At 43.2% G+C, this 15171-nt stretch overlaps 1 protein-coding gene across 2 annotated transcripts in view; it reads left to right on the top strand.

The window, feature by feature from the left end:
* The window catches only part of prdm5 (PR domain containing 5), a 36423-nt gene extending 22854 nt beyond the window's left edge, over nt 1–13569 (top strand). The window contains exons 14-17 of one of the 2 annotated variants that reach the window (XM_072388738.1): nt 4062–4147; nt 9312–9416; nt 12349–12552; nt 12735–13569. In XM_072388738.1, the coding sequence (XP_072244839.1) occupies nt 4062–4147; nt 9312–9416; nt 12349–12513 (356 nt within the window). In that variant the 3' untranslated portion in view covers nt 12514–12552; nt 12735–13569. Of the gene's footprint in view, nt 1–4061; nt 4148–9311; nt 9417–12348 lie in introns of both variants that reach the window. The other variant, XM_072388737.1, reaches the window with a different exon arrangement.
* Nucleotides 13570–15171: the final 1602 nt, after the last annotated feature.

Genomic DNA, 15171 nt, shown 5'->3' on the forward strand with positions numbered 1-15171 from the left:
AGGTGTTCAGACCAAATATTGGTTTTTAAGCTCGTTTGGATTGTAAACACTGTTTTTGCCTTACAGACCGTATTTCCATTTATTTTTACACAGTAGTGTGAGGCATCAGGATTTCCTGACTTGGAAACAGTAGAACTGATTATAAAATGTAAAAAAGATCCTCCAGAGAAAAAAAAAGAGATCCAGTGTCCCATGATCACATCAGGATTCAAAGGCAATTTAAGCTTCCAAGTCCATCAGTGACCACTGAAACGTTTCATACTGCTGCAGTTTCCTTGCAGCGCTGCTACTTTCACATGTGGTTCTTTCCACAAAAGGTCCTGTCATGTCTGAATAAAGCCATATGCTACTTCATGTAAACACTGCATTTACAGTATCCCACATGTACAGTTTGCACCCAAAGATACAGTCAAAGGGCAGAGTTCTCACTGGTCTGGGCCGCCAGGTAATAATTATTAAAACCCCTATATGCTGTTATTAACAGGTTGTTTTCACTAGATCCTATACATCCAGGGGAAATCCCAGTGTCTGTTTTTCTTCAGACGCTGTGTTGAGTGAGTGGTGGCTCACTGACATTTGCTCTGATATGTACCTCAACAAGCCACAGGCTCGTGTTGCACTTATGTACTACATGTAGCTCTTTAACATCAGTAAATCGTTGCCATGTGAATTTTGAAATATTTGTCTAATTATATAAATGGCGCTGGCAGAAAACTAATATTCTGTGTGCATTTCACGGCGTGTGCTTTATGTGGGATTGCTGGGACTGTTTTGTGGCACGAGATAAAAAGGACTCTTGTTCTTTGTGCAAATATCAGTGTCTAAGTGAGAAAAGAGGTGATGGAGGAGCAGTGTAAAATGAATGTTTTTCACCTATTCCTGACACTGTGCTGCACTAACTGTCTGGTTGGCAGTGTCATTTACTGTGGTTCTTCTAAAAAGCCATATTTTGGTGTTTTTTAAAGCTAAGTTGTAGCTTTATGTGAACTCAAGACAGAACAGCTGCCCCCAGACTGACATCTGGCAGAACTCTGGAATCACTGAACCTGTTTACATACAGATGACTTTGTTTGTCTTAACTGTGGTCATGGTTACAATCTTGTAAAGCAAAATCACCATGTACTGAATTATTGTCTGCTTCTTTGATGAATGGGGCCTGGCCGCTGCAGCTTTAACTGCTTTAGGGAGCTGAGATGCATGATTTATATGGAGGATTTGGTTTTGAGATATGTCAGGTTCACATGTGCAGCATGTGTGGCAGGGCCCGGGCACGGACTTGTCTCATACACCGGCGACTTCAGACTTGTGTAAGGAATTGTTTGAGGAAGTGGCGAAATCATCTGAGACCCTGGCTATAATGGAAAGGTCAAGTGTAAAAGTTGTTGGGCGTACCGTGGGCTCATCAAAGGCAATGTCTTATCATCTTCGGAACGCTGCTATCACGTTACCTCCATGGCCCCCGCTGGCATGTGGCACAGGGTGGAGAGAAGGACAGTGGAGGGCCACTGTCTGCCTGAACTGGAGGAAGCCAGGAATTAATTTCTGACGGACAGCGCTAATGTCTTTCAGACTGGAGCCCCGAAGCTACAAAGAGTTCTCCGTAACTCGAATGCTGTGCAGCAGGCAAAACGACAAAGCCGACCATCTGCTAACCAGACACATGGCCGTATGTGCACACATATACGACACACAAGGGGTGCCAAACGGATCGATTAGCAGACCAGGAGTGTGAGGGCCACAGCGGGGGGTGGGGGGAGACACCCTGGGTCAAAGAGACGGTGTACTGTTTCAGCACATGCTAAATCAGTTACCATCTCCACACACATAAAGCCCTGGCTCAGTGCTGCAGCCACCCCTCATAATCCCCAAACAATCTGGCTCAATCTGGGGAATAAGTGGGGGGTTTCTAGTTACAGTAACACTCAGCAGAACAGACACTCACACGCATAACAGAGACCGATGATGAAGGAATGTTACAATTACAGTTTCCAAGTAGCATTTGCTTATTTGAGTTGCTCTTGCTTTATTCCAAGCAGGCCAGAACAGAAGAAGAGCCATGACTTTTGAACACAACTCATTAAGTGCTGGTTATTTGCACTAAAAGTGACTATATTTATGACTGACCTCCCTCAGAATATTGAATACCATCATTTTCTGTTAGCATTTTCTGGATGAATCGCACATGTTCAGAACAGAAGAGTGTATAGGTTAAGTAGGTGGATTGGTGTGCAGCCTCAGTGTGGCAGGGTGTGGCTGGTATTAACTGACAATAGCCAGCTCCTGGAAGGGATGTGTTCCAAGCCGCAGAGTACCCTAGCACACTGCGCCCCAGTGCTATTAGCTCACTAATGCCTTCTCCAGGACTCCCCAAGGCTAGCATTGAGTCTTAACCCGATACCACACATGCTACATAAGACACAGGATTTGCTCTCCTCTTTCTCAAAACACATCTGGGATTCAGATTTTCCTGTTTGTCAACAAAAGGCCTCCTAGAGGCTGAAATTGTGCAGGGTGGCGGGGGGTTAGGGACAGAATGTCGAGCTGTCCTCGTGCACATGTACGATCAGGCCACATATGTCATGTTAACCCTTTCCACACTAAACTGAGGTTAGAGGTTTTATTACTTGGTGTCACTGCTCCTCCCTGTGCTCCTCTGAAGCCCTCTTGTGGGAGGTTTATGGTGGGTTTAGACCCCGACTTGTATATCTGCTACATGACAGCTGTTGTAGCTTTTCTGTTGACAGACGCACGGTTTATGGGACATAAATATAAAGTGTCAAGATAAAGCTCTTGAGCATAAGTTTTTGCAAGTCAACCTTTAATAGAATTGTATAAAAAATGTCCATTAAATGCTTACTGTGCACTTGGAACAAGGCTTCACGTGTCGGCCCTTTAACCAGACGTGGACTTGATGTGAGAAACAGGAGAGACATGTTCATCCTACACAACTGTGTTTATAGCAGTGAGCTGATATTACTGTTCTCATATGTTCCCTTGATGGATTTTCTGTTCTAATGAGCATCTTCACATTTTGAATCCCAAGGAAACACAGCTAATTAACCTTATTACTTAAAGGGGCAACACATCTCCCCCACCAATAAAATTACTTGCTTGCCTGTTCAACACTCAGTCACTGAAGACAGATTATGTTACTGTAAAGAGGATAAGAGATTAGATAGTTCTACTGAAGGAATGAGAAACAGTGTGTAGCTTTAGATTTCTATTTTTGGAACTGTTTTGGTTAAATTGCACAGTGCTTACCTGCAGGCATATAGATCAATTCAGCAGAGAGTAGCTGGCCCCCATGAGGCCTGACGCGTTAGAAAATATAGCTTTCTGGACACAGGAATTCATCTCATCTTTACAGTATAAAACAAAATTAAAATGATTAAATCCTGATATTTGGGGTCAACTTTTTTACTGAATTTTCTCATCAAAATCTTTCATTTCAGCACAGTCCGATAGCTTGTTACCTCACCTCCTTTGTGTAGATCAGTAATCAACTCAGGGGCTCTTATCTAGCCTGTTGATCAGAACACGGTAAACAGATCCATGTGTCAGTGGAGCGTTTGACTGACAGCCCGTCACTTTCTCTTTGCCATGAGCAGTGTGGGATCAGATAGGATCTGCAAAACTTTGGCTGGATTGTTTTTGATCCAGCCGGGAGAAGCCAGATTGCTTTCGAAAGTGCCGTTAGCCAGTCGAAGCTCGGATAGAGAGCCACCAAGTGTAGCCAATACAAGCTTTAGCTCTGCAGCGGAAAGTCAATGTGTGGACACAAACAACTCTGGGTGAATGATACATGCTCCACTGGAGGTTAGGTCAAGTTTGTGTTCCATTACATCAGGAAACAGGGACAGAGGCGGATCTGCCTGTGAATTAGTATACAGCTTAAATCTTTTTTGATGTTTTTATAGGCTTCTGAGTGGGCCCGTGGCCACATTCATACATTTCTGTTATATCTCCAAGATCTAGATTTGAGCTTAAAAACAAGTTTACTCCTCTATGTTGTAGTTTCAGTTTTATTTGTGTCATGCACACTAATGCTTTTCATTTCCCAGGTGAGCGTCCATACCAGTGTCCCTACTGTGACAAAGCATTCAGCAAGAACGATGGCCTGAAGATGCACATCCGCACTCACACCCGGGTAGGCTTTCTCTCTGTTTGTCCGTGTATCACTCAAGCTCTCTCATTATGTTCCTGTATTATCTGATGACACAAAACATATCCGTTCCAGGTAGAGTTGAAAATGGATGCCTTGTCGGATTCTCAGCTGCTCTGTTGGTTTTAAACGTCCTTCCTTCCATGTCCAACAAGAAAAACTAATGATGCAACAGCATTTTTATACGGTCCGCTTCACTGTGGCGTCATTATGTTTTGTATAAAACAGTAACACGAGGCCAGATACCTTTGTCAAACAGGAGTTGTGACCCACGTGAGTTAGTGCAGAACTCTTAAAGCACACCAGTGCTGATGGGATCTTGTTAGTGACATGACCGACCACTCGAGCAGTCAGCTGTTTCTGCCACTGGACATCAAACCGACCACTGTTTGTGGACATGAAAGAAATGAATGATGTGAGTTGGGGACTTGATGAAGGCATACAACCGGGAAGTGGTAATTCTACTTTTCATATTGCACATTCTTTCTGAGTTTGTATACGTTGATCTTTGCTGGAGCATGAATCAGCCTTGAATCGCAGCAACTATAATTGACCATATGAAATTCCCTTTGACCTTAAAAGCTAAATAAAGCGATAGATAAAGATATACGAGTGTCAGTGCAAACATCATTATTATTTAGTGTGTCTGCCAAATTCAGACACTGATTAAAATGGCAAGACAGCGAATAGGTAGAGCAGAGAAAGATGAAAAGAGATTCAAACTCTGTACCAGGTGACCCACAGATTTTTATCGTGTGATCTGGTGGGTTATGGTTGAGCTTTTAGAAAAAAGCGTGCGTGAAGAAACTGGCACACTTCACCTGTTAGAAACAAAAAGACTCCTCTGTGTCTGGGTCACGTATGCACCACTCCCTTCACATTTAATCATGAGTTAATGACTGTAATTGCTAGTTCTCACTTTGTGTTCCAGTTTTATGGGTTGACACAAAAGACATCCGTTACAGGTGGGAATTAAATCGAATGCATTTAACTTGGACAGTGTTGGCTTCTAACGTTCTCTCACCTTTTTACTCTTTATGAACTGTGCGAGGAAGCAGAATTTCATAGCAAAAACTGCGCGTTGAACATGTAAAGTAAATGCAAAGTGCAGCAGTGTTCGGCATGGAGAAAAGAAACTTTTTCAAATCATCTAAGTTCTTCAGCAAAGTGACACTTTCTGTGGGCTCTTTGGGTATGTGTGTCACTGTGTCACTTCTGTTTTTATCACAGAACTCCGTCATCAGCGATGACTCTAACAGTCAGGGCCTGTCATCACAGTTCATTGCAAAGCTCTGTTCTCTTTTAATGCTGAGCAGAGTGCAGCGCTCTGCTGTTACAGTGAGCGGATAGTGAAGGTCCTGCCCAGGTTGCCGTGTCTCTGTAGAAACAGGCAGGTATAATTTCCTGGTGTGCTGCTGATTAAACTGACTGATGTTTTGTTCCGAATGTTCCCAGATCTGCCTTTGCTCACGGTGCTCTGAAACATGGGCTGAACAGTTACAAACAGCAGAGCCAGATGAAGTCACAGTTGAGAAAAAAACAATGTCATTTGGCCGAAGTAGCTGCAGCTCACAGTTAACGAACAGATGATTCGAGGTGGATGCGATTGGAGTTTGTGTGTTTATACCACAAAACACACAACTTCCCTTTTGAACCAAAGGAAAAGAAAAAACACATCTAATGCGGACATGAACTGCTGACATTTTGGATGTTTAAATATTTTTAAATCCCCAGTATAAATGATTACATCTGTCTCATTTCCGACATTTGTTTTTGAAAAAGAAGCTAATTGATTGTTTTGGGCCAGGTTTAAGCTAGTTTCAAACACAGTTTATAAGAATTATTTCCAAGAACAGTTATTTCAAACACAGAACTTATAGTTCAGCCCTTAACAGCGATGTAGAATTATTAATCCATGATGGTGGGTCTGTTTCCTGACTCAGGTGTCATAATGCTATTATCATATCAAGTCAATTATCCCTTGAACTTTCTGCTTTGAGTTAGTGAAGAGAACATCTTCTGCTATCTGCTACTGAGCAAGGTATTCTGCAGCCATTTTCACACATGTATTGCAATCCTGAAATGTTCTGGAGGAGGTGTTAGAGAACTTCAGTCAGCTTCCTAGCTACACCACCCTAAAAGTGCAGACTGACACTGTTAATGTAGCAGCTAACCTTCTGGAGCCTTTACTGCGAGTGAGTACGTATGCTGGTAAGAGTTGCTGCTCCATACATAAATACTAGTGTTTTTTTAGGTTGTGTTTCCTTGGCCCCATCTGTTTCAACCACAGAAACCAGGGGCTAAAAAGAGTTCCAGAGGAGAAATTTCAGCCCCAAAAAGGACCCTGGTAGGACTTTTAAGATCATCCTGACTCTTTGGGGTGGGGCTTGCACAGCTGAACGTTTCTAATTTGTTGTGTATTCCCAGCATTTTATTTCCACCTTTCTGTTAAAGGTTTGACATTTGCAATAGCTCATAAAATCAGTTGATTTTAAGTTGTACCTCAGGAATATTTATTACGGTTCGTGAACACAACATTCCAACTGACATTCTTTATGGGACCTCCAGAATGAATGAGGAGACAAAGCTCAGATTGTGTTAATAATGCAGTTAAATCAGATTTTAATAGTAGTTGTGCTTTAAGGCACAAATAAAACCACCTGAAACCCTGCAGCTGAGGTACTTCTTTGTATTTTTGCTGCGGAGTGGGAGACAGCCAAGAAGACAGCAACCTGTGGTGGTGGAGTGAGCTCCAGACCGAGAGGCTGTTCTGACTGTGGCAGGGAAGCAGTGGAATCCAACAATGAATTACTAATCTTAGATTTTTTCACGGCAGTGATGCTATAAGACAGATAAAACCCCAAACATGGTATGTGGACCATGGACAGGTTTTGATATAATACTACAGATTCCTGGTTTTACTGCAGGCTCAGCGTGGCAGCGCTAAAACTACGGCAAGCGCTGATGGGGTGGAGTGACACACTTCAGTGGACCTAAATTGTCTAACCTACCCTGAACCTTAGACCTCAAAGGAATTGCAATAGACCCAAGACTGAAATAATCTTTTAGCTCATGGGGGGGAAAAAAGGCCCTGGGGGGTTAAGATCTGGATGCCGTTGGTTCAAATGCACCTCGTTAACAAAACAGCATTCATGTCCTGCTTCTTTTACGCTCTACTCAGATTCAGCTTCCTTGTATTTCCAGCCGTGAGAGCGCATCTCCAGCACACAATCTCCTGCTGTGAAGTGTGTGCATTAGTGGTAGCTGCAGAGAAAGCTCAGACCAAATTACACGCACAGTTTCCAGGAAATATCCAGTGTTCATATGTGAAAGCAGTTTTGTTCCAGGCTGATGAGAACGTGTTCCATTTTAAAATAATTTAGTCATAAACCAAAGCTGGACAAGCTTAATATTTTGATCTTTGGTTCTGGACAAAAAGTAATTCAGAGATTCATCAAAAGGAAATGTTAAAGAGAGTCAGTTTTCTTGTTCTTGTTATCAGATGAAACCATTTCAAGGTGGAACCAGAAACAACGTGATCAGATCATTCTAGAAACCATAAAATCATCGTTGTTTAGGTATTCCAATTTAGACCAAAGTGGCAGACCAACCACTCAAATGTCTAAAAATCATTTGAACTGACTGTGTTGCTGGTTGTTGATTTCTGCCTGAAGGCTCATGGTGCACAGCAACTTCCTGCTGGCGTGCTGCTTTACAAATGCCTGCATATTTAACATGTCATATGAGAAGATATTTCTGTGCCGGAGTGAGTAAACAAGACTCCATCCTCACATTTCTCTATGTGTTCTTTGTGGAGAGTGGTCAGATTCAGAGGAAAGGTCAGGTCACAGGTCGGGGGCTGAACAGTTGCTGAAGAGTGAAGGTCACCAGGTACAGATGTTCGATGTTACCAGGGGTCACAGTGATGCATTCTGGGTATTCCCCATCACCCACATCCATCCATGTGTTTTGGGACCTTTAAACGTTAAGCCCTCACAGTTTTTTTGTTTTTTTTCTTGATCGAAAAAGATGATCCCTGTGTAGGCTCAGGATTTAAGTTGAAATTTGCATTACATTGATCAGCACAGGATCTGTTTCTGTGTGTGTGTGGGGGGGTGGGGGTCTCTCTCTCTCACATATAAGGCTTTAGTTCCATTGTCCCCCTTTATTCTGTCACATCCACACAAACAGTTGCATCCTTAAAGCCCCTCACAGGCAGACATGCAGTGAGCCTGATCTTTACCTCCTTTTGTATCCTGTGTCACTGGGCACTCCTTGCCCAGCCCACACGATAGCGCCTTTCCCAGGACCCTTACTTCCTGCATTCACCCTGTTCCCATGACAACTAAGCCTAAAATGGGTAGAGCCTCTGCTATCAGCCAGACTTGTCAAAAACAGCTTCCCAAAGAGTGCCACTGGGAACCAGTCCCTTGCTATCTCCTTCTCATTTCTCCTCAAGTCTTTCAGGTGTCAGCACTGTTTCCCCTCAGACGAAGCAGCACACGCCTACTGTTCGCCCACTCCACTCCACACTGTGCATGCACACACACACTCATGAAGGAGTGGAGATTTTTGTGAAAACACACCAACAGAGAGATAGAAGCTTTGACTGGCTCTGGGACAGGCCTCTAAAAGGCACAGAGGAAATGTTCTTTGGTAAACTGATGAGGTGTGGAGACAGAGGATTGATATTCTACAGCCCCACAGTGCCAGCACACTGATACACGTTCAAAAGGATTTTCTGTTCTGTTTTCCTTTCTCTTTTTAGGAATCCATGTGTTTTTGATGGCCCCTATGCTGGCCATTTCCTCCCAACTGCAGGGGCTGTGCAGGCTTTCATTCCATATCTTCAGAAACACACAGGGAGACCTCTGTGGTGTTAAGTGAGAGAGCATGTATGTGTGAAAGTGAATGAGTGTGTGCTGCAGGGATACTTCCACATCTCCTCTGTTCTGTGCGTGCCTGTTTGTTTTTGCTCTGTGTGTTTGCACGAACACGTGTGTGTCATTACAGTTTTTTCCTCCAGGTTTTGTCCATATGTGATCAAAACTGGGGGATTGATTTGTGTGGAAGTTCTGCTGTGCACGGTCAGATGGGGCGCCCTTTTTAAATCCAGTGCATGTGTACGTGTGCTTGTGTGTTGCTGCAGGAAAAGCCGTATAAATGCAGCGAGTGCAACAAGGCCTTCAGCCAGAAAAGAGGACTGGACGAGCACATGAGGACGCACACAGGAGAGAAGCCTTTCCAGTGCGATGTGAGTCTCCATCTGCCTTCACGCTACCTCCTAAAAGCAGACGCTATCTTTCCTTGATTCTTGCTTATTTTTGCCTGCGTGTGTGTGTGAATGTGACAGAGCTCCGGCACGAGGCCAGATGCGGAGCTCGGTTAGAAGTAGATAGGGATCTTGCTTCTCTGTAGGGGCAGAGTGGGCTGATCTCATGTAGACGCATTGAGAGACTCAGAGGGATGCATTAAATGCTGCTTATAATATTGCTGGAGTAATAATTATTCTCAGAGACCGGAGGAGGGAACATGTGACAGAACTAACTTTTACAATGTCTTCACCATTTGTGAAAATTGGAAACACATTGTTCTGAATTCTCAGTTTTATATTTAGATACCGCAACTGTGTTTATTAAAGTCTCTTCAATTTAAATTGAATAAAATTTGATCTAAATCATTAAACTTTTTATTGTAATGGATAAAAAATAAAGCAAAGACCAGTCGCTACAAGTTAGACAGGAGATTCTTGTCATTTTGTATTTGGTTTAATTTTATGCTGCAGAGTTTAGGACGGAGGAAGGTGTGTGAGGTGAAATGGATGGTTTAAGCACGGCTCACATTTAGTCACTAACACAGTTATGTCAGTAAGATACTACCTCTGGGAGTCATAGCGTGGATAAATCTGAACCCACAGATGTTTTCTATATTCGGCGTGACTAACATTTTCCAAGGACATCATTATCTCTGATGTTCATCGTGAATAAATTCAGGAGTCTACTTTCAGATCTTGGAAAAGTCCCCCCCAAAAAACCTCTCTTTTGTAGTGTTGCATTTTACTGATATTTCCCCGCTTATTAATAATAGCATTGTACAAAGGAGCTGCCAATAGCCAAATCTGCATACTTAGTGGATCCAGTTTATCAATATGTAAATAAATACAGGCTAAAAGCATGGCCCAAGTTGTTTACCTTACAAGGCAGCTGGATTTCTTTGAAAGGTCACCATAATCATCATTATCACAGAATCCATGTTGCCAGGCTTCAGGCTATGCATTTGCGACAAAGTCACAGGAGTTTGGACCAATCAGGATCTTCCACTGACAGGTACAGGTGGGTTTTAGGTGTGATGCCGGTTCACACCAGCTGGATTTCTGTTGCTGTTTTTGATGCAAATGTCATTTAGGAAAGTTTAAAAAACTTGTTTGAGGTGGTTTTATCTGTTAAGAAAAAAACTTTACAAAGTGCGCCTGACCTGGCGAAGACTAAAATCAACACGACTCTCCAGCTGCCTGAGTCAAGAAAACTGACTGATCAGCATCCTCCCAGATATGATATGATGTCCCAGACATTCCCAGAGATAAAAGGTTCCCCATTTCCCTCCAGTGGATGTCCATGGCAGTATTCATTTCTTTATTTTTTCCTGGCCAGTCCTTTTACTTTAAACCTGTTGATGTAAGGGACTAAAAAGTGTGTCTGACACATGTGTTGTTGTTCTCCTTTCTTTCTTTTCTTTTTTCTATTGCAGCTTTTTTTTTTTCCTTCAGAAAAATTAAGAAATGAAAAGCAAAGAGCAGCTTTTGGAGAACATTACAGCTCTCCTTCCAGCTGGCTACAAGCAAAGTTTGATTTTATCAACTGGCTCCTCTGCCAGTAGTTTATTGATTCAATTGGTTAATGTTTGCTCCCGACTATTCCTTATTTCTTTGTTTTGAAACCACTTTCCCTTTTCCGATCAGTTTTCTTCACAACTATCTGACTATCTTGAGGACTCAGGGTAACCATCTAATTGCATGGGATTAGTAGATAATGGCCAACTAACTGAAACCATGGCAACCTTACAAACTCAAAACTCAATTAATCTGCAGAATAAGTCAAAGAAAATAATTAGAAAGAAGATCAATGAACATGGCAGACTTTGAACACCTTTGTTCTGGACTGTCAGTCATGAACAATACTGAATATAATAATTCTTAGAATTTAAAAAGTCAGACTCTGGATTCTGGACACATATATCCAGAGAACCATCTACAGTTGTAGTTTAAAATCAGTGTCAGTGAAGCGTCACCGGAAAGTGTCTCCCAACGATATCCCAATATGTTCTTTTTCCCAGCTTTGGAAGAGACATATTCATGCAATTAATGTGAGTCTAAACTTATAGAGAAAATAGAAATAACACATGGATTCTGTTTTGGGGGTTTGTTTTGAGTCAGACAAAAGGGCTGCACACTCTGAGGAACATTTTCCAGATGAGCTGACGGAGCTGTGGCGATCAGCAGCGTCTGTCCTAACAGCATTAAAATGTTGCAGAAGCATCCAGTAACATCTGGGTTACACCGAGAGGCCGAGGCCATTCTCTCCTCTGCTCCTTTCACTGTTTTACGCTGTAAAATTTCAATTGTTTTTACTGACACAAGAGCTGAAGATAGCTGAACCATGCACAGCAACAACAGGGTTTCAGATAAATGAAGATGTCTGCAGTAAGTTACCAGAAAAACTATTGATGTCGCACAACGTAAGCTGTCTTTCACAGCTTATGTTTTATGCTGTACACCCACAGATGTATGTTGTCTGTTAGAGTCTCTGAATGTAATTCACAGATAGAGGCGAGGAGGACGCATGCTGTGAGTTCCCAAAGCTTTATGTCAAAACTGAGCGCCAGCCAATGGTGGATTATCCTGATTGATGGAGGGGCGAGGAGTCATTTGTACAGCATGAAATGACTCATTTAGGATGGACGTTAAATTTGCAAGAAATCCCTCCCACTTTTGGTAGAGAAAAAAAGCGAATGTCTATCACTGAGTGTCTTGCTCACAAATCAGTCTGCGTCATTGGTTGCGTATGCGATAAGCCTAAACTCTGCAGTCAGCAGGCGAATTTGGCCAACAAAGTCAGTGGTTATGAGACTGAAATAAAGCACGTTCGTTATTCTGACTGAAATGACCCAGTGTTTGTTGTGTTTTGAAGGTGTGTGACCTGTCATTCAGCTTGAAGAAGATGCTCAGCAGACACAAGCTGACGCACAACCCCAACCGGCCCATGGCAGAGTGCCAGCTGTGCCATAAGAAGTTCACCAGGAACGACTACCTCAAAGTACATATGGAGAATGTCCACGGGGAGACGGAGAGCTAGAGCCAATTACAGGAGCACAAATGAGATTCCTCAGATAAAGTTCAGTAAAGTACATGCGTACCGTATACACAGATGGATAGATAGCAGAAATGTGGCCATTAACAGACACATGTAGAACATGGGAAACATTAAGGCGAGCGCTTTGAAATTGAAACATAGATTGTACATTTGTCATTTTTTTCATCATACTGTAGCCGTGTTGTTTTTTGATATTTGAACAGATTTCCAGATACGTTGGACCTGCCTCTGGAGCCACTGTGTCTGCTCACAGAAATGTCTTCCATTTCACCTCCGCTCCTCCTCAGCGCTGATCAGTGTCACCGAACGTCAGACTGTCTCAACTTGACCTCCTTCACTGTTGTTTGAAGACGTTTCTGAACATTTGTGGACAGTTGCCAAATGTTGAAGAAAACCTGCGACCAAAAAAAACCTTTCAGGGCACTTTTTCTTAGTTCTACCTGTTTGTGTTCCACGTGTTCACACCTTTAGGCATCTTCAGTCGTATTTAATTATTGAAGGAGTATACTATGCATGCAACCTAACAGTATTGTTGATCTGAAGATGGAGAACTGGAGCTCTGAAAAAAGCAACCAGCTACATCATCTGACACAGCTCACAGGTTTCTGCTGTTGTTTTACGTGATATTCAGATAGTATACACATGCCGTCGTTAGTCTTTCATGCAGCCTTCTACACCTACGTAGGGGCAAGATAGTTGAATTAGACCCAAATTTCATGTATTTTTTGTCTGTTTTCGGTAGCATTTGCCGATGCAGCTGTTGGACCTTCATCGTTAGCTTAAGATGTATGGCTTCAGTTATGAAAACCTTTCCCATGACTTACTGTATGGAAACCGGTGGAGCTCAAAGGATGTTTCTGTTTTTTTGTCACAAGTTTGTGGAGAAATGTGTCCCAAACTACGGATGAGAAGAAAAGCCAAAGTGCTGTCTCTGTTTACTTTCATAAGGAATTGCTGAGCGTTTTCACGTTGTACTTTCCAGTATGTGTTAATGTTGTTTTATATTAATCACTGTTCAATACAGAATTTTATGGATTTCATCAGAAGTGCGATTCTGTCCTTTTTTTCTATTCATGCTCATTTAGTTCCCCTCTAATCCCCATTTCCCAGCTGTTTATTCTTCATGTGGAAACTGTGAATTGTCCCCTCACACTTTTGTATTTTGAAATGTATAAAACCCCATCACTTACCAAACATCCATGCTTCCTCCACTCACTCTAATTTGTGTTTGTGAACTGTTGACCTTGGAAAGGGGGTACAAAGGGAAAAAATGGCTTTGAGAGTTGATTAAAAGCGTTCAGCTCTTGTTGTTAATCTAACCCTATTCTTAGGTTGGCAGTGTGATGGGAACGAAGGATAATTAAGGCGTTTTTTTTCTTTTTCTGAGACCACAGTCACCACTCGCCTGATCTGTAAAGCCACACACCAAAGAGTGCCTCTGATGGTTTCTCTCTGTAGAACCGAGGACTTCTTCTCACATCCATCCCCCACAGAGGCTCTCCGGTATCTCCGGATTAAACTGTGAGAATCTTGTCAGTGATGGACTGAAGTGGGAGGGCTGAGAGTTATTCTCATCACACGGGCTGCTGTTCAAACTCACTAAATCTTGCCATGTGTGGTTTTGGCTTCCTAGAAACATAACTATTACAGTATGTCTTTCTTTTCAGTTTTGAGCGTGTGCTGTTTGTTCAACGATTAACTCATTTCGGGCGTTCATGTTCGGGTGTTCAGCGCATAACGCAGAAATCAAAGCCTGCAAGATGTCCCTGGGATTCAGTCGGGCTTTTCGAGGAACATGATTTGCAACGACTCTTACATGACAGGCGGCCGGGTTAACCTGCCCTTCCTCTGGAGCTCGGTTCACCGCATGGAAGCGCAGGGCGCGGCCTGAGCCACCCGGCCCTGCTGAGGCCCGCTCTGCCCGCTGAGCTTGTGCTGCCAGCTGCCTGCTCTTTAGTGGTGAGGCCCTTTTGGCCATACTGACGCACTCTCAAACACAGTGGCATTTATATGGCATCTTATAAACAGAAGGGGGAAGTAGAGAATTGCAACAGTGCAATATCATTGTCCACCACGTGTCAAACTGAAGTGACTGACAGCACAGACCAAGTGTTGAGATGTGCCTGCTTCTGATCATCGCTGCGCTTTCCTAAGCTTCTGTCTGTATCAACGTTTCTTGCCTGTCACCGTCCGTGTTTCCATGCTTTTCCCTTATAGTCCCGCAACATTTGATTTTATCACGGGACTTTTGCAGCGACCCGTTGTTATGGTTGTTCACTTCAATCATTCCTTTCATAAACCCCGCGTGCATCCCTGCATGCGTGTGTCTCTGCTTTCCTGACGGATGTATCATGCCAAAGCTCCCAGTCAATGTGTTTCTAATTACATGTTTTTACTGGAAGCCCCAGTTTCCTGTGTTGCCTCCCCATTTGTGAGTGTGGGCCAGACTGGGCCCCGACCAGCGTCCACAGAGCCGAACGCCAGCCCCGCCCACTGCACAGGAGTATCATTATCACGCCAGCCCGGGTTTATGGCGAACCGCTGTCACGTTAGGAATGGCACAGACACGCTTGTCTGACCCCTGTGTTTGGCTGGCGTTGCCCAGCAACAGGTAGCCTTCCCCTCCACTGACCAGAGAAA

Source organism: Leuresthes tenuis, unplaced genomic scaffold (assembly GCF_036924035.1).
Source record: "Leuresthes tenuis unplaced genomic scaffold, fLeuTen1.0.hap1 SCAF_7, whole genome shotgun sequence".
NCBI lineage: Eukaryota > Metazoa > Chordata > Actinopteri > Atheriniformes > Atherinopsidae > Leuresthes > Leuresthes tenuis.